The sequence below is a fragment of the Balaenoptera acutorostrata genome, chromosome 21, assembly GCF_949987535.1.
Source record: "Balaenoptera acutorostrata chromosome 21, mBalAcu1.1, whole genome shotgun sequence".
NCBI lineage: Eukaryota > Metazoa > Chordata > Mammalia > Artiodactyla > Balaenopteridae > Balaenoptera > Balaenoptera acutorostrata.
In genome coordinates this window covers 34,252,287-34,276,700 of record NC_080084.1, presented here as the reverse complement: position 1 = coordinate 34,276,700, position 24,414 = coordinate 34,252,287, and the positions used below count along the sequence as shown (strand labels likewise).

Here is a 24,414-nt window from a genome sequence, read left to right as displayed (position 1 = left end):
CGAGGGTTATGGTGGCTTGGACTAGGGTAGTAGCAGTGGAGGTTATGAGATAATAGTCGAAGCTGAGTTATATTTGAATGGTCAAGGCAAAGGGACTTATTGGTGTTTGCCTGTGGGGTGTGAGAAACAGAGACAAATTCAGGATTACACAAAGGCTTTTGGTCTTGAAGTGCCTGGATGATGGAGTTGCCATTTACTGATAGGGAGGAGATTTGGGAGGATCACAGCCAGAGTTCAGTCTGGGGCATGTTAAGTTGCATTGTCTATTTAGATATCTAAGCGGAGAAGTTGAAGAGCCAGCTGGAAATACACGTCTTGAATTTAGAGGAGAGAGCTGGTCTGGAGATATAAATTTGGGATGATCACCATGTAGATAATATTTTTATCAGTGGGACCAGAAGAGATCCCCCCGAGAGTGAGTGTAGATTGATGCAAGGACTGAGCTTGGGATGAGGATCCGTGAAAAATAAGACTACAAAGAAGCACCTCGTTTAATAATAACTGCCTCCCTGCGAAAAAGCACGGGAAATAGTCAATACATATGAAGTTCCCCTGAAAACGGTTGTACTTAAATTGAAGACCATATTATTAGTGCCAGGTGACAGGAGGAAAGCTAACACTGTTTAAAGCAATAAGAAATAGCTGGTTTTGAGAGAAAGGTGATGAATTTGCTTTTAAAAATGTCTTGAGATGCCAGCAAAATATCTACGTGAATGTCCAGAAGTCAGTTTTGTGATGTGTCGCTAAAATTTGTAAGGGAGTCCAGGTAAGAGCTATGGTTTGGAGAGCTATCCCTATGCATGTGATAATTGTCTCTGAATTTTGACCATTTCCTATCCATTTATATCTCCTACGGATATATGTAAGAGGAATAAGATGAGCTAAAGCTTTGTTATCTTAAATAAGGTAAATTACTCTATCTCCTGTTGAGAAGATGTAGTAAAAAGCTCATGGGACAGATATACGGAGGTACCTGTTTAATACAGAATTAGGTTTGTCATATTTCAAATGTGTTTAGTACCAATGTGCTAAGTACTTTCATGTTCATTACAACCCTACGATGGAGATAGAATTATCCTTCCCTTTATGGTTGAGAAAACTGGGGTTCAAGAGGTTAAATTACTACCAAAGCTCGCATAACTAGTGTCTGTGCTGGACCCTGACCTCAGGTCTCTGGCCCAGCAGGCTCTGTCCGCAGCTCCAGTGGTCACTAAGGGTTAATTGGGATGATGGAGTCATCCCTCCCAAGAGCAGCGCTTTTAAAAAGCGTCTTCAATAGTCTTTCTCTCTTGATTTTGGATATTCATGGGGAAAACCACTCTCTTCACTCTGTTGAAAATGTAGTCTTTTTTCTTGAGATAAAGCACAGCGATCTTTTCACTTATCTGTGGTTTTTTCCTGTTCGGGCCCATACCCTGTCTTCTTATAAGACAAGGAGGGCTCCTAGACAGTGAACGGGAAATCAGTCAGAGGAAGTGGCCCATCCGTGCAAGTCAGTACATGTACCTGGAATTCCCAAGGCACAGCTCGCTCTGGTGGTTTCATATCCGGACGAGCACTGTTCTTAGGAAATGAAAGACAAGCACATGTTCTGAGAAGGGAAAGACAGGACGTCTCAATCTTTGACGAGACTGGTTTTGGCAACGTGTTACTTCCCCACTAATCGACCATGTCCTCCAGGATTTATGTGGCTCTATTAATCTGCTAAACAGAAAAGTACACAGTAAGGGTCAGTAAATCCCTGGCGATTTTTAAAGTATTTTATAAACTTGTGACTACGGATGGGTCAGATGTTGTTGAATCTGAAGCTTAGCCACATCTTTGGATCTTCTTTAAGACAAATAACGTGAAACTGCATACAGAGTCTTAGAAAGTGGCCGTGAAAGTGAGGGGTTCTGAACTTCACGGTAAATCCAGGTCCATCATGAGGAGGACTGCTGATTTAAGATCGACAGTCTGTAAAGTGTATTAGCGTGTTGCACTCTGATTCATATATGAAGATGTCATTACTCTTCACCTCTCCTTGTAATCCCCTATTTGAGATAACCGCCCTGACTTTCCTGTTTGGGACCACTGAGGAAAACTGGTGTGACCCAAACCCAGAGTGCCATCTGACCACTGCTAAGTCTGCTTTCCTGTGAGTCTTACTTCCACTTCTGCGGATGGGACCAGGATGGGGAGAAGGCAAAGACTTTATGAAAACTAAAATGGTTTCATCAGAGCCCTGAGCAGAGATCTAAGTGTAATGTTTTTATTTCATTGCACAGCACATACTGTAAGGAGAAAACAAAATGAGTTAGGAAAAGCCAGTTTCTCAAAGAGCACTGAGCAATAAGAAAAGGCAATTTTGAAAAGAAATCAGATTTTTCAAAAGCTATTTTTCTTTTTGGAGGTGAAAGGTCATGTTACAAGGAGCTTAGAGCTCCATAAAATGGCCGAACAGAGCTAGCACATGGCAAGTGATTTTTTTTTTTTTTGTTAATGCTGATCAAAAAAAGACATGAGTTGGATTTACCTCAACAGTGGCTGGCTTGAAGCTCCGTGGGGTGATGGTGATTTAGGTATGGTACAGACCCCCAGCAATCTGTAAATACCTAAGAACGTAAATGTTTTGCTCTGGTAAGGTGATGTTTACAGAACAGGGCAGGCTCTCTCCCTGTAAATGATATACCAGCTGCCTGGGAGCCGGTGTTGTTTCTAAATATAGGCGGTCACCTCCACTGTTGCTGCAGTGAGACCGTAACCGTAGACATTAGATTAGCTGGTGAAAGTTACAGATATTTTGTAAAACAATTTTCACACTGAATGATTTATCCTAAGGAGTTAAACTGAACATTTTTTAAAAATCTTAGATACCCAATTTAAAGTCTAACAAGATTGTAAAGTTAAAAAGTTGCTGCACATGAAGATTGTTTATCTTCTGTTTGGTCTTGAGAAAGCTTATAAATCTTTCTACTATAAAGCATATCCGCGTTGAAAGGTAAGATATTTAATATTGAACACATTTGAATGGAAATTTGCAGTTGCTAAATTTCAGATATTGAAAGGGAGAAACAGGGAGGGGTGAAGATTTAGTTCAAAGCGGAAACTGGGGCATGATGTATCCTTTGATTCTCACATGTTACCAGATTAATTATAGAAATTCATCTAAGGAATTATGAGGAAGAAAATGAGAGGCGGATGCTTGGGAGTTAAGCAAGCAGAATTCAAAACAAAAACTTTTTTTCATTGACCTCAAGCATGTACTATAAATTACTCCTTTAATGGACTGACATGACTTTATTTCTTACAGCTTACTTAGGAAAGAAGAATACAGCAGCAGTGTTGACTGTTGGCTTAAAAACATTTATAAATCATTCAATCGCTTTATATGGTTTATTTAATTAAGCTGATAGCACTGAAAATCATTTTGGTCAATAGATGCTGTTATCCATGGCTTGATTTTCCCTAATTTTGGAGAAAAAAGGATTGTTCCTTAAAATTCATACTAAAATGTCCCCTGTTAATCAGTTCATATTTAACGAAGAATGCTACGTATTATTTGTGCATTTACATGGTAGGCATGCACTTAGCATGCTCATTGCTATTCTGCCCTCAATCCTGTCTCATAGGTAGTGTTTTTCCTATTTTATGAGCAAAGTGACTCGCAGAGAGGTTAGGTACTTCCCGAAGACCACCGCCCCAAGCTGGGCTGCAAAGCCAGGCCTTCCCGGCCCCTCAGTCTTTTTCCTCCGTGAACTTCTGGGCTCCAAGCCGCACCTGGTCTCTCACTTCCTTCTGGTTTTCATTTCCTTCTCCCCCTCCTCCTGCTCCTGCCCACCTCCTTCTTTAAGGCACAACAGGCAACAGGGGTCCTGTTTAAGGCAGATGAGCAGAGCTGAGTTCATCCCAGGAAGTAACAGGGCGGTAGCTTTTAGAAGCCTGGTCCCTGCCTGATGGGCCAAGGGAGCGCTCATCCAACACTATATATTCTCGGTGCTTCTCTCACTGACCACCAGCCCCCCTCTCCTGCAGATTGTGTGACACTTAACTCCTTGTTCATGCCAGTGAGGTCATATGAAGAGAGATAATAGCAAATGCACCTACAAAAGTCTGGCTTCAGTTTTTTTTTTCTTCCACTATAAGGGACTTGGTGATCAAGAAGATGACAGCAGGGACAGAAAGCTATGTGACAGTCTTGGGGGAGAGCCCGGGTTGTGACGGGATGGTAAATTCAACGAATACTTGCATTTCTTTATTTTGGCCCTGGAGTGGCCTGGTTTCTAAATGGCCCTTTTCCTGCTTTTCTCTCTCTTTTGAACATCTGCAAGCAACGCTGAAATGGTTCAGAAGACTAATGCAGTCGTTTCGGTGGATAAATTGTATGCAAAACAGGAATATCTAGTACCCTCAGCTGCAAATATTGTTAGTTTTGCTGCCCCTTAAATGTCTTCATAATGTACTAGAAAGAGATGAGTCCAAAATGAATCCAAATGGCCATTTCTATAGGCTTTTCCCAGTCCCAGCATCTGGTTAATTGCTACATTAGCCAGTGACAACGGAAGAATAGGCGGTGATCACCGATCGGCATCGTACAATTCAGCATACAGCTTTCAGAGGTAAATTAAGGATAATGAAATTTATTAACCCATTATACAGGAGGAGCACATGATCATTATAAATATTATAAATGAATATTTAACTTCAAACATATATTTAAGCGTTGATTACTTAAAACCCTATTAATTTACTACTGCTCTGCTGACTAAACTGAATATAGAGGTTTAATACATGCAGTCAGTTTGGAAAGTTAATATAATTTTCTTATTTAAATAGTCACAATGAAAACTGATATATGTTCTGAAGTCCTCTAGAGTTTCACACTGCAATCAAGTTGTTTAATGATAAAACAAACAGATGTGTATGATTTTTAGAGCATTGAATATTATCTTCGTAGGTGGAACTTGAAACACAGTTGTTCCCCAAAAGAATATTATTTATGATGGTGACTTTTGCATTTTATTTAGTGAGAACATAATGTTTCAATTTCTTATAAATTATTATTTTGCCGCCAAATTTTGTCCCATCAACAAATATTTACTGGGGTGCATTAATTCAATTCTGCTTTTAATAAAGTACAGGAGTGTTGCCTACTGGAAAGAAATAATACACAGAAACTAGTAACAGTAACTCTTTGTTCAGTTGAGAATTCTAAGATCTGGATGTTGGCTTTAGTAATCTTCTGGATAAGCAGGAAATACTGCTTGATGGAACGGCAAAACAACGGCAGTGCAGTTGCAACTAAGAGTATCAGCTCTGGAGTTAGACTATGTGACTCTTTTTAAATGTTTTCATTTCTTCTACAGCTCTCATTTCCTCAACTTTAAAACAGAACTATTAATTATTTATTAATACATTATTATTAATTAATGTACCTCAAAGAGCTGTGAGAACTAAATGAGATTCGTACACACTGCTTAGACCAGTATCATGCACGTAGTAAACACTATTCAACATCAGCTGTGATTTCCGTCACTCGAAAATCAGCCGTAAGGAAAAGAAAGATTCGTATTTTCAATAATACCCCATAATATCATTGGATATAAAAAGATTGATGATTGTCAGTTGACTTCTGCCATCTATACGGGGTTCACTGGGTCATTTCATTAACCTTGTAATATCTGACCCACATTTTAGCCAGTGGAATTGTTTGGACCTCACTTGTGGCAAAGTTCTACTGTTAAGACCATCATACAGAAGCATAGGTATATGTCTGGGCATTTTCAAAGGTACGAAGTGTAGGAATAATGAAGTGGTTTCTAAAAGTACAACACCCTACTATGTTTCCAATAATTTTCCTGACCTATATAAGCAAGCTTTACACATGCTTTTCATGAAATTTATGTTTCTGACCAACAGCTAAGTGACTTTATTTAAATTGCACTAGGACTGATCAGCAGTTCATGTTTAAAAATTATTTATATTTATTGCATCCAACGGATCCACAAAAAGGGTAGTAGACAAGGAGACAGGTATTCGCAAACCATCACATTACATCGGGAAGATTTTCTGTCTTGTGAGCATGGCTTTACTTTATCAGCCAATGGTACCCTGTAAGTGAGTGTTTTTCTGATTTGCGTAGTCTGTGTGTTTAATCACTCTAAGGTGATCTCTCATGTCCATTAAATAAAACTGACAATGCTGGTTTTGCCTACAAGGAAATCACTGTGCACCAACCCAGTATCTTATAAAGCCACCTGGGTGGACCACAGTGGGAGGGATGGGAGGGGCAGGTGATGGATGGGTGGGTGCTGGCTGGGTGCTGAGAGGGGCCTGGGAGAGAAGGAAAAGGGGGCTTCTACATGGGAGGGCACTGATTTTCCTAATGGGGAGGTGCCAAAGGCCTGTCAGAAGAGGGGTCACGGGGCGCATGACAGGTCAGGGCTTTATCCACCAGGGCACAGGGTTGGAGGCTTTGGTACCTGCATCCATCCACTGCTGGCACAAGGAGAATCAGTGACCCCGAGCAAGCCCTTGGTGCGCTCAGCACCATTTCAGACACCGATGAGAAATATCGTATGATATCACTTATATGCGGAATCTCAAAAAAATGATACAAATGAACTTATTTACAAAACAGACTCACAGACTTAGAGAACGAACTTATGGTTACCAGGGGGAAGGGTGGCGGAGAGGGATCGTTGGGAAGTTTGGGACTGACATGTACACACCGCTGTATTTAACATGGGGAACCAACAAGGACCCATTGTATAGCACAGGGAACTCAGCTCACTATTGCGTAACAGCCTAAATGGGAAAAGAATTTGAAAAAGAATAGATACATGTATACGTATAACTGAGTCACTTTGCTGCACACCTGAAACTACACTCCAATATAAAATAAAAAGTTAAACCGAAAAACCAAAAGCCCAGTGACAGTCTGCCCCTCCCACCGTGTGACACAGCCTTTCTGGGACCCGCCCGGCGTATTGCAGCTTCAGGACTTGGAGCTCAGCTTCTTGACACAGTTGCAGCCCCTCCCACCGAGGGCAGGCCACCGTCGGGGTGCGGAGAGCAGGGGGACAGCAGCGTGGGCAGCGGTGGGGAGAGGTCGGTGTGCCCGCTGCCGCGTTTCTGCTGATGGTGCAAAAACTTGTTTTTCTGGGGTCTGCCTGAAAAACCACGAAACGGGGGCTTCTGGGGCAGATCTAGTGACTTTAATCCTTCTCTTCTTTGGAGAGGAATCCAAAAGGTGCAGTAGGTCTGGGAGAGGCCTATTCCAGAACATGCATCACAGCCCTCTGGGTTTGGAAACTGCCCATCGGGGTCCCCTAGATCAGCATGGAATTTCTGGGACGTGGTGAATCGTCCTGGTCACTTCGCTGAACACGGAGCCTCAATAATGTCTATTCCGCATGAATTAACTGTATCTCTCAGGGTTTACTCTGACTCACAGAGTTTTGTTTTCTTTCTTTTCTGGCAGGTTCCTGGGCAGATCGGTCACCACTTCATGAAGCAGCAAGTCAAGGTCGTCTTCTTGCTCTGAGAACATTATTATCACAGGTAAAATACAACGTGTCATTTAAAATATGCCCTTGTCCCATGAGCGTATGAACATTTGTTGCCAATAGTAATCAACTCAAAAATAATAAAATTGCTTAATAAATTTTACTAGTCTTTTTAACTCATATTATTAGCCAAGTTCACAGTTTCTCACTCATCTCCGAAACTTCTTTTTAAATATTTCCGTGTAGTCTTATGTCTTACTATTTCAAATTTCTCGTACAGTATATTTGTTCATGGCTAGTCATATTTAAGCAGGAAGTAATTGGAGGTATGTATTATTCATTACACATGTTTAATATGCTTAACTCAGTACAACGTGTACAGCTAATTGCAGCCTTAGTTCAGTCATAAAATATCCAAGAGGGGGCGATCAGACCAGATGCCTAAACGATCTTTTTTACATTACGGTGGTCTGTAGTATGTTACAGGGATTTGCCTACGAAAGCTACAAAACCATCATTTTTATACCTTTCTGCTCATCAGACTCACCTGAGGAAAAAATGAAAAGCACAGATTCCTTATTGAAGTAGAAAGGACTGTGCCTTGGCCAGCGTGGTTTAAATGCACACCCGGATCTGGAAGTCCTTGCCCTGGTGCTTCCCAGTATCGGGGAGACAGGAATTTTCTCGGATGACTCCGAGGGAAGGAAGGGCTGTCGCCCACTTGAAGCAGCATTGCCGGGGGCTTGGGGCACCTGGATTCCAGGCTTGCACCCGAGGTGAATCACAGCCTGTCTGAGCCTTCTTTTTCTCACCTGTAAAGTGAGGGTTCAGGCACTCCCTGCGGCCTTCCAGTTCTGGGATAATCCTGTGACTATGCTGTTTGCCCATCACTTGATGAAAAATACAATGAAAACTGCAAAAATGTCACTAACTTCTAAAGGGTAACCGCCCTGAAAGGGTCATGCAGTTCTTGGAGAGGAGGGTCATCTTAGGATATTTCTCAACACGTAACTCATGTCCATGGATAGGCCAGCCGAGAGGAGTCAGAGGATGCCCCCGGCCAGGCTTTGTGAGGCGGAATCTTGACCTTCACAGAGGCTCCTGTTACGGGTCACCTTAGCGGGCAGCAGTTGGGAATTAGCTCTCCAAGTCTGGCTGTGGGCGAGACAATTCAACACCTCCCAAAGGATAATTTAAGGGATCTTAAAAATTGCCACTTGCTAGTGACAGAGATTTGGGGTGATATTTATTTTCTTGCCTTCATTTTAAGATTCTTTGTGTCCATTCTGGTATTATTACAGATCATGGTAATCTGTAAGATGTTATGGGGATTTGGCCATGAAAATCTTCCTGTTATATTGCTTAGAATGATTGTCAATAGACAATGAATTACCAAAAACAGCAAGAAGGTGAGGAATCTCATATCCTAGCAATATTTAATTATTTTAGTCTGATATCATTAGTTTAATTGGAATAAAAATATTTTAAGTTGTACTTAGTTTTCATTGAATAATAAGATAAAATCAAACATTTCCTATATGCAGGGCATTGTAATCATTATTGCTTTGCATGTATCATCTCATTGAATCCTCATGATAACCCTAAAATTTAGCGGTTAGAGTAGTCGTCTAAATTAAAATAATTACTGCATTATGGAGCTTCAAACCCACATCTAACTGACTCCATATTCAGACCTCTTAACCACAGACATACAATCTAGTTGATAGGGTTCAGAACAGGCTGCCCCAAAATATGCCCAGGTAGCATATTGATTATTTTGAATTAAAGCCATTTGAGAAACAGCCAGTATAAAGAAGGACACTTTGCCTCTCCTTTGTCCCCCTGAAAGCAGGAAACAAAGCTCCCAGGGAAGGTATCCTCCCCATGCTGGGAGGGTGGTGAGTATCCTTATCACCAGAGAAGGCGAATTTGGGGCGGAGGAAGCTGTATAAACAAACTTTACTTACGTTTAAGTTGCTACTCTGAGCCCAAATCCTTTTGTCTCGTCAAATCTTCACAAACAATTGATTCTTTGTTTATAAAATTACATAAACAGCCTGCGTCAGACAACATCTTAGGTCCTATACCTATGGGGCCTCCATACATATGAAATTAAACTTGTTTTTCTTCTGTTCATCGGTCTTATGTCAGTTTGATTATTAGACCAGCCAAAAGAACCTAGAAGAGTAGAAAAAAGGTTTTTCTCCCCTACGTAGTCATACCTATTTAGTGAGAAGAATTCATGGAGCAACTTAAGACAATTTATTTTTACCCCCATCTAGTCTGACCTGAAATTTTATACCCCCCATCAAAACAGGTGATCCAGCCTATAAACAGTCTTTAGTTCTACAAAACAAAGGACAAAATAACAACAGCAACCAAAACAATTCATAAAGACAAAAAAAAAAAAAGTTAAGAAAGCAAATCTTAGAGAAAACATTCAGAATCCTTTGGGCACACTACTCAAGGCAGGATAGGGTGTAGATAAGAGGGTTACAACAATTTGGTTCCGGGGATCTGACAACCGGTCGTCTCTGGGCATTTGAACTGGCCATTCCTGCTAAACTAAAACCTGATTTGCCTGAAATTCTCCGATCTTTGACATCGTCCTCTAATGACAATTATGGAGAGGATTTTTTTCTGACGTTTTGCTCCCATTTCAAAATTATTGATGTCATATTTAGGGCTATAACGTCAATGCAGTAACCATAGACCACGTCACCCCGTTACACGAGGCCTGCCTTGGAGATCACGTGGCCTGTGCCCGGACACTTCTGCAAGCCGGAGCTGACGTAAGTGCCTCTGAGAAGCGTTAACCGTTTCCACATCAGCCGGCTAAGAGAATCAAGCAAAGCGCTCATTTTGCTTCTCTTTCCTTCTTCGTAGTTTTCAAAAATAGGAGAACAAAAATAAAGCTCTCCAATCGCCCCCTTGCACTCTAAGCAGGATTACCAGTCATTGCAAAAGAACGGGTAGCGCGCTGCATGATACGGGGTATCCTTTAGGCTATTTGCTGCTTTCGTGATTCTAAATAGCCACGGATGAACATCTTTATGCCTATAATGTTTGCTCATCTTTTGAATGATTGTTTTTTTTGTTTTGTTTTGTTTTGTTTTTTGTTCAAACTACTCTTTTTTTTTAATTTAAATTATTTATTTATTTATTTATGGCTGTGTTGGGTCTTCGTTTCTGTGCGAGGGCTTTCTCCAGTTGCGGCGGGCGGGGTCCACTCTTCATCGCGGTGCGCGGGCCTCTCACTATCGCGGCCTCTCTTGTTGTGGAGCACAGGCTCCAGACGCGCAGGCTCAGTAATTGTGGCTCACGGGCCCAGCTGCTCCGTGGCATGTGGGATCTTCCCAGACCAAGGCTCGAACCCGTGTGCCCTGCATTAGCAGGCAGATTCTCAACCACTGCGCCACCAGGGAAGCCCTGAATGATTGTTTTAAGATAAATTCTCAGAAATGGAACTTCCAATTTCAACTGCCACGAGCAAAATGGCTTCACCACAACTGTCATCACTATTACATTTGTACCATTTTTTCCTAATTACAGAGTACCTAATCATTGAATCCGTTTTAGTGTATTTGATTCTCGGGTATTTTCTTTTTCACGATTCCCCTAGTTGCACGCTCACTCCTGTGGATTATCTACCACATCATATTTCTATTTATCCTTGTTTTAAGCTTTGCTTATGGATATGTGTGAGCTAAATAGCCTTTGTCATCTTCACTGGCCACATGTTCTCAATTATCTGTTCCCAGGTCACGTACCTGTTTTTAAATGCCTGACAGCGAGTGCTGTATGATTCTGTGACTCTCATTCTCAGAGCTCTGGTTTGGTTTAGGTAAATGCCATCACCATAGACGGTGTGACCCCGTTATTCAATGCGTGCTCACAAGGCAGCCCCAGCTGCACAGAACTGCTTCTGGAATACGGCGCCAAACCCCAGCTGGAGTCCTGTCTTCCTTCCCCTACACATGAGGCCGCCAGCAAAGGTACCCGTGACCCCAGCTTAAGTGACAAGGGGAGAAAGCTCCTTCAGCAACATGCGGTGCCCTGTTTATAGTGAATAACTGCAGGGAGAAGCCTAGGTGGAGGTATACGTTTTGCCGGGGTGGGGGAACAGGTATTCGGGAAACACAAACTCACCTGTACTTTGTGTTGGCAGGTCACCATGAATGTCTGGAAATCCTGATATCCTGGGGCATAGATGTTGATCAAGACATTCCTCATCTGGGAACCCCTCTGTACGTGGCTTCTATGTCTCAGCAGTTCCACTGTGTCCGGAAGCTTCTTTACACTGGTAACTTTCTGTACAACATCTTCCATTCTGTTCGTGCACACAAGCAATTATTCAGCTCCATATTGATTTCTGTAAATAAGCATCTTTAAAAATTACATCTCATGGCTAAAAATGTTCTTATTCTAAGCATTCTCACATATAACTATAAAACCCATAAAAAGAACCTCATTTATGGTAACTCCACTTCAACTCAAAACTCCAAAAGCCATATAAAAGGTCATAAAGTTAAAATCCTCAAGGGTGAATATAATGGTGCCAAGTATGTATATCTCTGTGAACAAACCTATCAAAAGAAATGTTAGGGATTATAAATGATTAGATTTCTTTTCTTCCAAGACTTTCCCGGACTTTGTAATCTACCTGAAAAGACTTAATCCCTCTTTACTTACTTGAAACAAACCAATTCCTCAAGGTTCAGCTTTAGCCCCTGAGAAACTATTCCTAATCTTTTGAGACCACAGTGATCTGTCCCACTATAGGACTGGGAGCCCTTTTAGGATATGAATTATGCCTTTCTTACGCATCATCTCTTTTCCCTAGCACAATGCCTCTCATGTGGCAGGTGCTTAAAATATACATAAAATTAGTAAGCAGATTTCTATGGTTTTTATTGTCTATGACTCTCATTTGGCCCCTGATATATACTGACATATATTTTTAGTAATACCTTTATGCGTTACTCACATCATCTTGGCTAAATTATAAACTTCTTCAAGCAGTGTCTGCATCTGCTATTTCTTTCCCTTTACATCTAGTAAGAGTCTTAAACGTGAGTTCTGCTAATAACGGCTGACAGAGATTGTTATTTTCTGGTTATATTCTCCCATAAATTTGTATAACCAGAAAAGTTTATTCTTTATCACCTTTTTACTTTGCTAGCAATATTATTCTTTTCCAAATATTTTATATTGGGTTAAAAAAAACTGGAAAAGTATTGTTAGTAACCGTGGATTGATTGTTATTCTCAGGCTCTGTTCTCCCATAAAACTGATATAACCAACAGAGTTTATGCTTTCTCTATGGAGATTTTGTTATGGAATATAATTTTTCCACTAAATGTTTTATATTTGATTTGAAAATATTGAAAACAATTACATTTATTGAAACTTGAGAGTAGCAAGAGGGCCATAAAGGGACTATTAAAATGTACTGCTTCTTATAAACATCATTAGTTTTACTTGATGGTATCAGACAACAGAACTGAGAAGGGCTTCATGTTATTAATAGACATGTCTTGGTGTTGTAAATATTTATGTCCTGGAAAATGGGATTATTATTGTTGACAATATTAAACAGTGTGTATTCATTGCACACGATGACCACCGTGTACCAGGGGCTTGCACTAAGATAAAATAACTATGTAATAGATAATTTAACATGTAAGGGTATTTTAATATAAGCATTTAAAAAACTTACTTTGCATGCAGAAATATAGTGTGCCTTCCTGTTTAAGAGGCTCAGTGCCTTTATATACTTATTGAATTAAACTACATGAGTGAGAAGTAAGAGGAAAATCTATATACATTTTACCCAAAGAGCTCACATATCTACATTCATGAGTTTTCCAAGAAACCAAAGTGCTCTATTGCCTTAAAATAAATGAAAAGAATAAGAGCAATAAGCTCTTGAATAATCCTAAAAACTATCCATTATGATGAAAAGGGATATGAGTCAACCTAAGTGTGCACTCTTTGTAATACTAATTAATATGACTCCTTTGGGAACTGTTTAAAATTTAAAAAAAAATTTTTTTTATTACGAGATCTTTCAAGCACAGAGAAAAATGTTAGAGAACCTAACAAAAGTGTGCATTCTCCAACCAGCTGTGTCACGTTTTAAGATGAAATATGCATGTTTATGTATATTATACATAAAGAAATAACTCCTTGCAGAAAGAGTTGAGGTCCTCTTCGTGGCTGACACACCTGCCTCGCCTTGGTGAGGTTAAGTGACTCATCTAACGAATTCTGTTTGTATCTACCATCATTCCTCATTTCCACGTAGGCGCTGACGTACAAAAAGGCAAATATTGGGATACCCCATTACACGCTGCTGCTCAACAGTCCTGTACAGAAATTGTAAACTTACTGCTAGAATTTGGAGCGGACGTCAATGCCAAAAACACAGAGCTTCTGAGACCTGTCGACGTAGCGACCTCTAGCAGTTTGGTGGAAAGATTACTGCTTCAGCATGAAGGTAAGAAGAATCCATGTGGGCATTAGAAAAGTTTTGTTTGCCTGAAGTAGATGAAATTTAAAGACTTTTTGTTGGCATGTAAAATAACAATGGCATAACATTTGGAATATTTTTTGAAAGGAGATAATTTTTTAACTTGGGTTCCACCTGTAAAGAAGAGATCATGATGATCTTGATTTCCTTTGTGCTCATCTTACCTAAATTCTACGTTCGTTTGGTTAAGTTAAATATATTGTTTCTTTTGGCAATAAGCAATATGTAATTCTGTTTAATATTTTAATAAATATTAGGAAACATGCCCCATTTTATAAGGGCATGCATTATCTATAACGTGTTATAGAAACAGAATCATGAAGTATTTTTGTTCTAAAACAGAAATTCTAAAGCCTGGTCCAGACACTGTAGTAAAACTTGCTTTGGCTTAAATAGTAAACCTAATTTGAGAAAAAAATAATTTTAAAAATTCCCCTTTTAGTGCATAACACTTCTTGGGGCTTTTGATTTATATCTCCTTCTAAAAGCAGAAATTTTTTGGAAGGTTTACATGCAATAATAATTTCATAAGCCTGAAGATTATAATGTTTTAAAGAACATGCATGGGCATAGACTATACCTCAATTATAATAAAGTCTTATAAATAAAAGCATTACAAGTGCTTATATAAATTTTCCTGGGATAATGGTCATACTCCCCTAGTTTACTGCAAAACACTGTAGTTTTTTTGTGGTTTGATTTCATGTATCTTACAACATAGAAAACTCCATTTTGATTTTAATGAACAAATACTTTCATGTCTTTTGCAGCTACCCCAAGCTCTCTGTGCCAACTTTGCAGACTCTGTATCAGAAACTACATTGGAAGACCAAGATTACACCTTATCCCACAGCTGCAGCTGCCAACATTATTGCAGAATTTCTTACAGTATCGATAAGGCAGTAAAATAATTCTAAATGTTTGAAAATCAAAAATTTCTATTTCATCTGCATAGTGTATATTTCATATTAAAATATGCTAAAGATAGGGTAAAGAGATATGAGAACACCCCGGAGAAGAAGTGAAATAAGCAATTTTAGTTAACGTGTACTAGTACATACTATTGTTTTATGCATTTTTACTGTTTTTGAACTATAGTATGTTAAAAATATCTATATATTACTAGCTATTCCCATATAGCCCTTTGTTGATTTAGAAAAAAATGAGAAATTCACCATTTCATTTTTAGAATGAAACAGAAAATGTGAACCCTTACTGAAAGTATCTGTATATTATATTTTTAAAGGTCTATATTTTTCAAATAACGTGTTAGCTTTTAAATTTTGGCCTCTGTAATTGATTATCTCTGTATTTTTTATATTAATACAAAATATGAGTATGGTTTAGAAAAGAGCAAGTCATATCCTTTTTGAAATAAAGTTGACTCTCATTCAGGAAACCCACCCTGTTAGATGTACACTTGTCATTATAGTGATTAATTCAGTAAAGAAAGGATAAATTGCCCCTTCCCTGCAAAGATCCCACTGGTCACTTCACCGCTTTAAATGGACCTATTTCAGAAACTGGTAGGACTAAAACGGTCACTACTGCCCTCTCACCCTGAGAACTTTGGAACATTACACACCTGCTCAGACTATCTGAAGACCCTCTCCTTCTCAAGGGTGGCCTCTCAAGGTTTCCCTTCTGTGCTTTTACACGTATCACTCCGGCCTTCCCCCAGTTCAGAGACTGCTGATAGCTGGTGATACCTGGACCCAGGAAAATGAGCTTCATATCTAGTTGATAAAGAGACCCTGGGTCACACTTCAGGGATCAGGGCAGTCCAAGGCTATAGAAAATGGAAGAAGAAAAATGCCTTAAATTGTGGGGTTTTCAAAGAAAGGGACAAGGGGGTATCACTTAGCAAATGTAGAAAATTTAGAAAATGTACGCTATCTGTGGACCTTCATTGTGGTGTTCCTAACCCTTCTTACACAAAGCAAGGGTTCTGCGTAGACTGTACTGCAAGGGAATGCTATACACCAGAAGGTATTAGTGTAGCGGTGTCCCCTGCAGGGGTTTATTCTCTTCTGCTTAACTGTACTTGAGTGCGATGTAAAACATAATTTAAAAAATTAAATAAAAATTTAAAAAAAGTCTTTGTGCCTTCTTCATAATTTAGACTATATTTGAGTTAATTATGGATTTAGAAATAAGATAAACTAGATACTTATAACACTGTGTAAAGTAGAAAAAATATTTTGATGAGTTTTATATTATAAATTTATCAAATTTTGATAAAATATTTTGACCACTATTCTGGTGACCCAGGGGTCTAGTAACTTAGTTCTTGGCTGACTTTCAGAGACCCATGGGAAATAAACTATTATTGTATGTAATCCCAAAGTTACTAAGATTGCATTTTTAAAAAATCATTTTAGATTTTCAGAAGTAGAAATAAGGCTGTAGCATGTTTGTTTAAAAAATGTCTTCTATGTCGGTAGAGACTTTTAACTTAGTCTGTTTTACAAAATATCTCAGTTTAATAAATTTGTAATATCCTCAGAAGAATATGCATTTAACTGTTGTTTTACTATAGAGTAACCCTATTAAGTATAATTATGTATTAAAACTGCTTTTGTAAAACAGTTTTCTACTAGCATTTTCCCTGAGCTAGAGGTCATCTTGGAGTGTAAGAGTAATGCAAGGCATCCCTATTAATTGATCTTATGCCAATAAGAGAAGAAAATATCAAATATTAAAATAAAAATTGACACTTGAAAATTTTAGTATGCTGGTACCTTGTATCTTAGCTTGAGTACAATTGTCTTATCAAAGATGTGTTCTAATTTAAATATATCATATATTTGTTAATATATTAAAGTGGGATGTTTATCCCTGGAATAAAGCACTTTTTTTTCTCTTCTAATTAGTATTTGATTTTATAATGGAAGACAATGGGAGAATATGATTCAATTGCCCTAGTTTTGTTTACCACTGGTTTTCAAATCACTGTATCACGGGCAGTGAGAGTAGGATAGTGCAGATTGAAAATTATACCTTGAAGGTCCTCTAATCCAAATCTTATAATATATATGTCTGTTAAGGTCCAAGGATAACATTCCACAAAGACAAAGACAAAAAAAACCCACTACAGATCCTCCTATACTTAGTATGAGGTTACCTCCTGATCAACCCACCATAAGTGGAAAATATCGTATGTTGGAAATGCATTTAATACACCTTCCCCACGGAACATCAGAGCTCGGCCTGGCCCACTTTAAACGTGCTCAGATCATATATATTAGCCTACAGTTGAGCAAAATCATCTAACACAAAGCCTATTTGACAACACAGCATGGAATATCTCATGCAATTCATCAAATACTGAAAGTGAAAAGCACAGTGGTTGTCTGGGTCCAGAACGGTTGTAAGCATACACCAGTTGTTTCCCTCCGTGATCAGGGGGCTGGCTGTCTGGCCGCTAAAGCTACCCAGCATCAAGAGAAGATCAGACAGCACCTCCAAATTCAAAATTCGAATGCACATCGTTTTCACACGATGGTAAAGTCAAAAAATCGTTAGGTCGAGGACCGCCTGTATTTGATACGAGATTAAAGAAATGTAGTGAAATAAATACTGGAGTAAAGCACTGTTGAACACACTTATTTTGTAGGAAAATGTATTTAATTTCTATTATTGTTGTAACCACAGAGTATATTCGATGTTTCTGAGTCAGTAAATAGAAACACAGTGTAAAACGATGGCCTCTTCTGAAAAGGTCTAAGTGTATGCATCGTGTTTCCCTGGATGGCCCTGAACCCAGATGACTGGTCCTCCATTTACAAACAACTTAAATCAGTATCCTCTCCCTTGGATTATTCCCACTTTTTCACTCTAATTTCTCTACTTTCCTATTCTTTATAATTGGTTTATTTTAAGGTTTGCCCTCTCTCTTAAAAACCTTAATAATCATTCTCAGTCTTTTTCAGGAGGAAAATTTATTCAGAAAATTCAGGCCTTGCTACCTTTCCACCTGCTCTAGGATTTCAACAAAAAGGGGTGCACTCCAGGGAATATAAACGACCTAAATACATAAAACAAAACATCTCCTGGAATTGCTATGCTAAATGGAAACATTCACTCTGTGTCATACAAGCACAACTGATTAGGTCCGGTTGCTAGAAATAGGAGATTTTAGTGTTTCTGAGCCCAAACATGAACAGATCATGCTGGTGAATCATCCGCCAGACAATGAAGGCTCCCAAAGGCTCAAGGAAGGCAAGGCTGGGGTTCTGGGGGGCATAGGATCCACTGGATGCAGGGGAAGAGAAGTGGTGAGTTAGGAAACTCACTGTCAGGACAGCTCCCGTCACGGGAAGAATGTTTCCCTTCCGCAGGGCTCTGCAAAACCCTCCCACGTGAGGAGTGTAGGCAGAGAACTTATGAAACGTGAGGAAGGAAGAACAGGGTTACTTCCCTGCAGGAACAGCTGGGCTGGAGTGCAGGATAGGCCCTCGAACCTCCTTTATCCCAGTGCCAGCCTCCTGCGTTAGACCAAAGGGATGGGGGGATGTATGTACACGCACAGCTGATTCACTTTGTGATACAGCAGAAACTAACACACCGTTGTAAAGCGATTCTACTCCAATAAAGACGTGAAAAAGAAAACAACATCAACAAAGGGACAAAGATGTGGAGAAAAGCCTGTTTCCGATCTTCCCTTACCATAGACAAGATGGAAATAACACCCTACACCAGACTTTCAAAAAAGAAAAGTTTGGGGTTTTGTGGGTTTTTTTTTTGCAGGGTAGAAGCGTGTCGTGGACACGGAAGGAACCATGACTGCATCTCTCCGTGTATTATTCTTGTGCCCAAGGCAGGATCCTTAGCTTGCCCCTTCCTCAAAATGGACAAGCTAGCACTTTGGACCTGACGTCATCTCGCAGGCCCTGAACTTCGGGGGACCCAGGGGTATTGCGAGTGAAGGCTGGCATTTCAGCAGTTGCGTCTGGGGCCAGGACTCAGTCTTTCTACAGCTGGCCCTCTTGTTCCCTCCTCCCACCCTTGTCGTTCCAAGGAGGAGGGGCTGGGTCGCCGCTGGTCCCCTTTCCCAGAGGGCAGTGACTGACCCACACCGAGCATGGAGACGGGCCTCGGCCCTGCATGTGCCCTGCCCAGGCTCCGCCCTGCCCGGGACTGAGCGGACGCTTCATTCTAGCCCCCGGGGCTCAGTATTAGGAAGCCCCTGACCACAGACAGAAGCCACGTTCTTCCATAACAACTTGGTCAGTAATGCGCTTGATTTTTCCCAACTGCCTCAGTCTTTCGTCTGATTTCAGAATCGCTTGAGACTTCAGGAGGAAGGGTGTTTTGGATCCCTTTCTAGATCAACGCAGTAGCTCACTCCTATGCCCTAGGCCCGCACACCAGCCGCGGAGCTCACACATCTTACTGTCTACTTTCTCTTGCTGCAGCAGCGTTTAGAACAGCGCGTAGCAAATCTGCAAAAACACGTGCACGACCTAACTTCTGTCGCTTCTCGCAGTTCCCACCTTCACGAATACATATGCTGCCCTCCTCTTCCATCTCTCTGGGCACACGTGTGTACAGAGCCAAGTTCAACGCCGCTCGCCCCCAGCCTCTGTCCTCAGGCCCGGGGGGCTGTTCCCTTTCACTCATTGTGTTATCTTCACAGGCTTTCAAGAGCCCTCACTCTCTATACCCACAGCAGTGGACTTGCCTGAGCATCTATGCTTCTGCCTCCGCACTACAGTTTGGCAGGTTTGCAATCAGCCAGAACAGGGTCTGACAGCCTCTACCGCAGGGACGTTTGGGATCAGGTAATCCTTGTCTTGAAGGGCCGTCTCATGCCTCGTAGGAGGCTTCCCAGCATCTCTGGCCTCGACCCACTCAACCCCTGCCTGCGTGGGCCCCAAATGTGTCCAGACGTCACCAAATGTCCCTCTGAGAACCAGTGACGTAGAGTAATCCCTCAGGGGCCTCACCGAGCAGGTGTAATTCCTCTCGCGGACAAACGCCTGCAGACACACGTGAGGAGGGTGTGGGGTGCTGAGTGTTTGGATCTGCAGCATCAATGTCACAGCAGAACAGGGACAGCTCTATAGGCCAAGGACCCAAGGACAGAGCCTTCTAAGCGGGTGGCCTCAGGCCGCTGCAGAGTCCGCAGGCCTCTGAAGCCAGCAGCCCTGCCCTGGAGTCTGGCAGGACTTAACCTTCAAAACTGCCCTGGTGTGGGGGCACCCCGTCAGTGTGAGGGGCAGGTGTCCTTCTAAGTTCTCTCCACTGCCCAGAGGGTAAGTTAAACGCACACACACACTTCTACACTTCCCAAGGACAAATGTTAATTCTCAGGGACAGGACAATTCACACACATAAGGGGGAAAAAGAAGTATTTTCCTAACTATCTCACATTTTTGAGGCATCCCTCTCAAAGCAAAGTCAGCATTTTACATTGTTATGTTTCAAATTATTAGGAAGCCCCGTATCTATTATGTACCTGAAGGCATAAGGCCTGAGGTACAAAATGACTCTTTGAAAGGAAGGACTCAATTTAATTCTCAGCCAAATGGTCTCAGTCTGCGGGAATGGAAGACAGTAATTTTGGACTTTGTTCTGTTCTCCTTAGGAAAAATAACGGAAGGTATTAAAAGGAACCTCACGAGCTTTCTTCTTGATTTGTGTATGCAGAGGAAAGTTACATGGTCACCACAGCCATATATGCTAGTTATAGTAACGCTGAGTTGAGCTCTGCTCAGAGCCCTACACTCAGAGGGCCCCATGCTTGGTTTAATGGTGGTCTTGAAATGCTTAATTTTTAAACAATGGGCCTCACATTTTTATTTTGCACTGTGCCCTGAAAATTATGTACCTGTTCCGATTCTGCTGTGACACTCTGAATGCACCAGTGAGAAACATCCATCTGGAGGGGATTCTCCCTCTTTGGGTTAGTCACATGGAGCTTTCTCAGCTAATTCCTTTGCCCCATTAAAAGAACTAGAGGGAGAACTTGAGGTCTCTTTTCAAATATCACCTCACTATGGACACAGTCTAAGTAGAAGGACATGGCTCAGTAGGGGGACTGAGTGAACCTTCTGTGTGATTCCAGAAGCAGGGAGACCTCCCACCTCCCCGTGGGCAGAAGCAGGCGGGGGCAGGTCACGTCCGGAGCTGCACGGATGTCCCTGGTTGAGCAGAACACAGTAGGCGCTCACCGTCTGCACACCCCCAACTCCAACGCGGAAGAGAGGTGTGGTGTTGAGAGATCAGGACCGAGGCCACAGTTTGAAAATGCCCCTAGACCAAGTACCCTTCGCCACTTAACTAAAACTTGAACTCTCCAGACTTGCCCAAACGCTGATGCTGACCTTAAATAAACTTTAAGCTTTCTCCCTGTCGGTGTGACCTTACAGCTTCCTAGCTAGTTGGCTACCGGAGAGTGAGCTTATACAATGAAAAGGAGTGTAAGTGTCCAGTAACCCATCACAATAGAAAAGAGTGCACAGTCGCCCCTTAGTATCTGTGGCGGATCTGGTTCCAGTCTCCCTGGAATGCCTGAGGATGCCACAATCCCGGGATGCTCGAGTTCCTTATAAAAAATGGCGTGGTATTTGCTTATAACCTATGGACACCCTACTGTATACTTTAACTCATCTCTAGATTACTTATAATTCCTAATACCACATAAATGCTACGTAAACAGGTGCTGGCAGGAGGTAAATTCAAGGTTTGCCTTTTGGAACTTTCTGGAATTATCTTTTCTAATATTTTCTATCTGAGATAGGCTAAATCCACAGATGTGGAACCCATGGGTCCAGAGGACTGAATGTACTCACACATCTACACTTTATAAACTGTGCTGTAATTGCCGAAAGCCAGCTTCCAGGCACTTTCTGTTGGAAGTCTCCCTGTCTGACATTTGCTTCTCAATCAATAAAATACTCATATCAAGTAAAGCTCTTCTGAATTTTCTTCTGTTGACATAGGTCAACAACAGTTACTGACTGCAAGGGCTGTTTGGCTTGTGCAGAAGTTGGCTGGGTCTTAGAGGATGACTGTGGATTAGTGAACTTCATCAGGAGGTAACTTCAGTTATAGCTGCTTTTCCATTTGAGGTATTGTAACTGAAAGCAGGGTCCGGCTGCTCGCTGCTCCAAAGCCAGTTAAGAGGCCAGGCTGGTGGAAAGGAAAGTTTGCTTTATTTTGGATGCTGGTAACCAGGGCGGGGAGGGGAGGGCGGACTCGTGTCCAAAGGCCAGCTCACCCCAGTGGCAACCAGTGGGCAAGAGCTTTTATGGGCAGAGAGAGGGGGCCACCTGCAGAAACAGCACAGGCAGCTCTGACGGTCATCTTGAAATCAGTCATCTTGATTGTTTTAAGTACAGTTAATCTTCAGTTCCAGGGTTGGTTTGTTTCCATTTCTTGAGGCCAGTTCTCGGAATTGCGGCAGCTTATGTCATGACTACAGCCTGGTCATCACGTGGTTAACTTCCCCACCTGGTGTGGGTTTCGGTATCTGTAAGACAGCTCACAGGACACGGCTCAGAATATGATCTATAGCCCTTGGGAAGGAACTAAAGGTCCTTCATTATGCTTAATGACTAAACTAGTATTATTTGGTCTCCTTTGACTGTTTGCCTTTGTTTCTGCATTTCCTCACTTCTCTGATTAAGCTTATTCTTTGGCTATAGTTTTTCCACAGACAAAGGGCAGGCAGAGGACCTGGGGGACAAGGCCCATAGGTCCTGCTCTGTTTCAGTATCTTTACTGGAATAAATCGCCACAGTCCCTAGCAACTGTTATGCTGCTATTGGTATGCAAAGTACTTTTTCTCCTCTCTAACAGCCTGCAAGAACCACAAAAAGCCGCTTGCTTTTTTTGAGCAGGACAAGTAGTGTGCGTTCATCATCCTGCCGAGGTCAGATCAATTTTCTGGCTCTCTGCCACAAGATCAGCAGAGGCTTTTGAGTGTCGTATCATCCCACAGAATATCCGGCTGGTCCACTCTATTCGTGATACCGTGGATCCAATGAACAGGAGTAGCACGTTCTTTAGCTGCCCTGGTAACATGTAGATAAGCTACTCCGAGTATGAAGCAATGTATGATTCAGCAGGAAAACAGAGTAACTCCACGAACTCAACAAGAATTTAATATAAGGAAACGGTCAAACGGAACTAAAATGAGACCATCAAACGAACAGAGATAGACCCCTAGTGCTGGAGAGCAAAGGCAAGGAACAGGGGTTCTGAGAGTCTAGAACTTGAAGGGAAAGCCCTACAGACTGGCCTTTGAAGGGGCGGCGTATACAGCAGGTGCTGATGCTTGAGGAGCCCAGAGGAGCGGTCCTAGAGTAAAATCTGGGGCTTGGAGTTCTGAGCGCTTCTCAGTGGTCGCTGAAACCTCTGAGGGAGTACGAGGAAACCTGCTCCGGGAATGCAAAACAAACAAACAGAAACAAAAAAACCCAACCTGGACCCTGCCGCCACCTGCCCCTGCCCGATGGAGCTTTGTTGCCATGGTGACCTTCATCCAAACAGCCCTTCTCTTTTCCTCTGGCCTCCTGGTCGCTCTCTAGTTCCCCCTAGTGGCAGGATTTAATACAACTCAGCAAAGGAGAAACCACAGTGCTCGTTCCAACTCCACTGGGCAGAACCCAGAAGGGTGTATTTGAAACAGAGACCTATTTGCTTCACAATTGGCACATTTGCTACAGGAAAAAAAATCTAACTCCTTAGCAAGACTGTTCTCAGTCAAGCCCCAATCTATAGCCTTAACTTACCTCTCTAGCCATCACCACCGAAATCTTGGGGTAGCCCACATGCCAAAGCCTAAACACTTTCTCTGACCTTAACGGGTTATTTGTTATTCCTTAAAACTCATAAAAAACTCTCATATCATAGATCATGTCTGCCTCTGCTCACACTAGTCACTCTGTGTAGAACTGTCCCCTCCCCTCTTCATTCCACAGATTTCCACGATCGTCTTAGAAATATCATTTAAACTTACTGAGCCCTATGTGTGTACACTGTTCCAGGCTCTTCACTCATTTAACTTGTTAATTTAATCCTTCAACACAACCCTGTGAGGTATATCCTATTTATTTCCATCTTTTACAAGTAAAAGTGGTTAAATAACTTGCCCAAAGTTACATAACTAATAAAAAATAGACCTGGTGCTCCAAAGCCTCTGTCTTAACCAGTTCAAAATACTGCCTTATAAGATTCACATCAAAGGTCACCTCCTCTGAGAGGACTCCTACACTCCCTCAGGCCAAATTATTTGCTTCCTCCCTGATACTAATATATTTTTACCATGGCAGAGCTTTTCAGGGTGCATGATCTTTTTTCAGGTATTTATATCTCTGTACCTTCTATAAATAATGTAGTGCACAGCTGCCCAATAGATCTTCCTGCAGTGATACTGCAGTATCTGTG

General features: G+C 41.5%; 1 protein-coding gene across 3 annotated transcripts in view; it reads left to right on the top strand.

Moving 5' to 3' along the window:
* Window positions 1-16,118, top strand: part of ASB5 (ankyrin repeat and SOCS box containing 5) — an 86,867-nt gene extending 70,749 nt beyond the window's left edge. For 2 of the 3 annotated variants that reach the window (XM_057537301.1, XM_007188985.3), the window contains 6 exons: window positions 7,463-7,542; window positions 10,172-10,279; window positions 11,332-11,482; window positions 11,656-11,790; window positions 13,795-13,986; window positions 14,790-16,118. In XM_057537301.1, the coding sequence (XP_057393284.1) occupies window positions 7,463-7,542; window positions 10,172-10,279; window positions 11,332-11,482; window positions 11,656-11,790; window positions 13,795-13,986; window positions 14,790-14,917 (794 nt within the window). In that variant the 3' untranslated portion in view covers window positions 14,918-16,118. The remainder of the gene's footprint in view (window positions 1-7,462; window positions 7,543-10,171; window positions 10,280-11,331; window positions 11,483-11,655; window positions 11,791-13,794; window positions 13,987-14,789) is intronic. The other variant, XM_007188986.3, reaches the window with a different exon arrangement.
* Window positions 16,119-24,414: the final 8,296 nt, after the last annotated feature.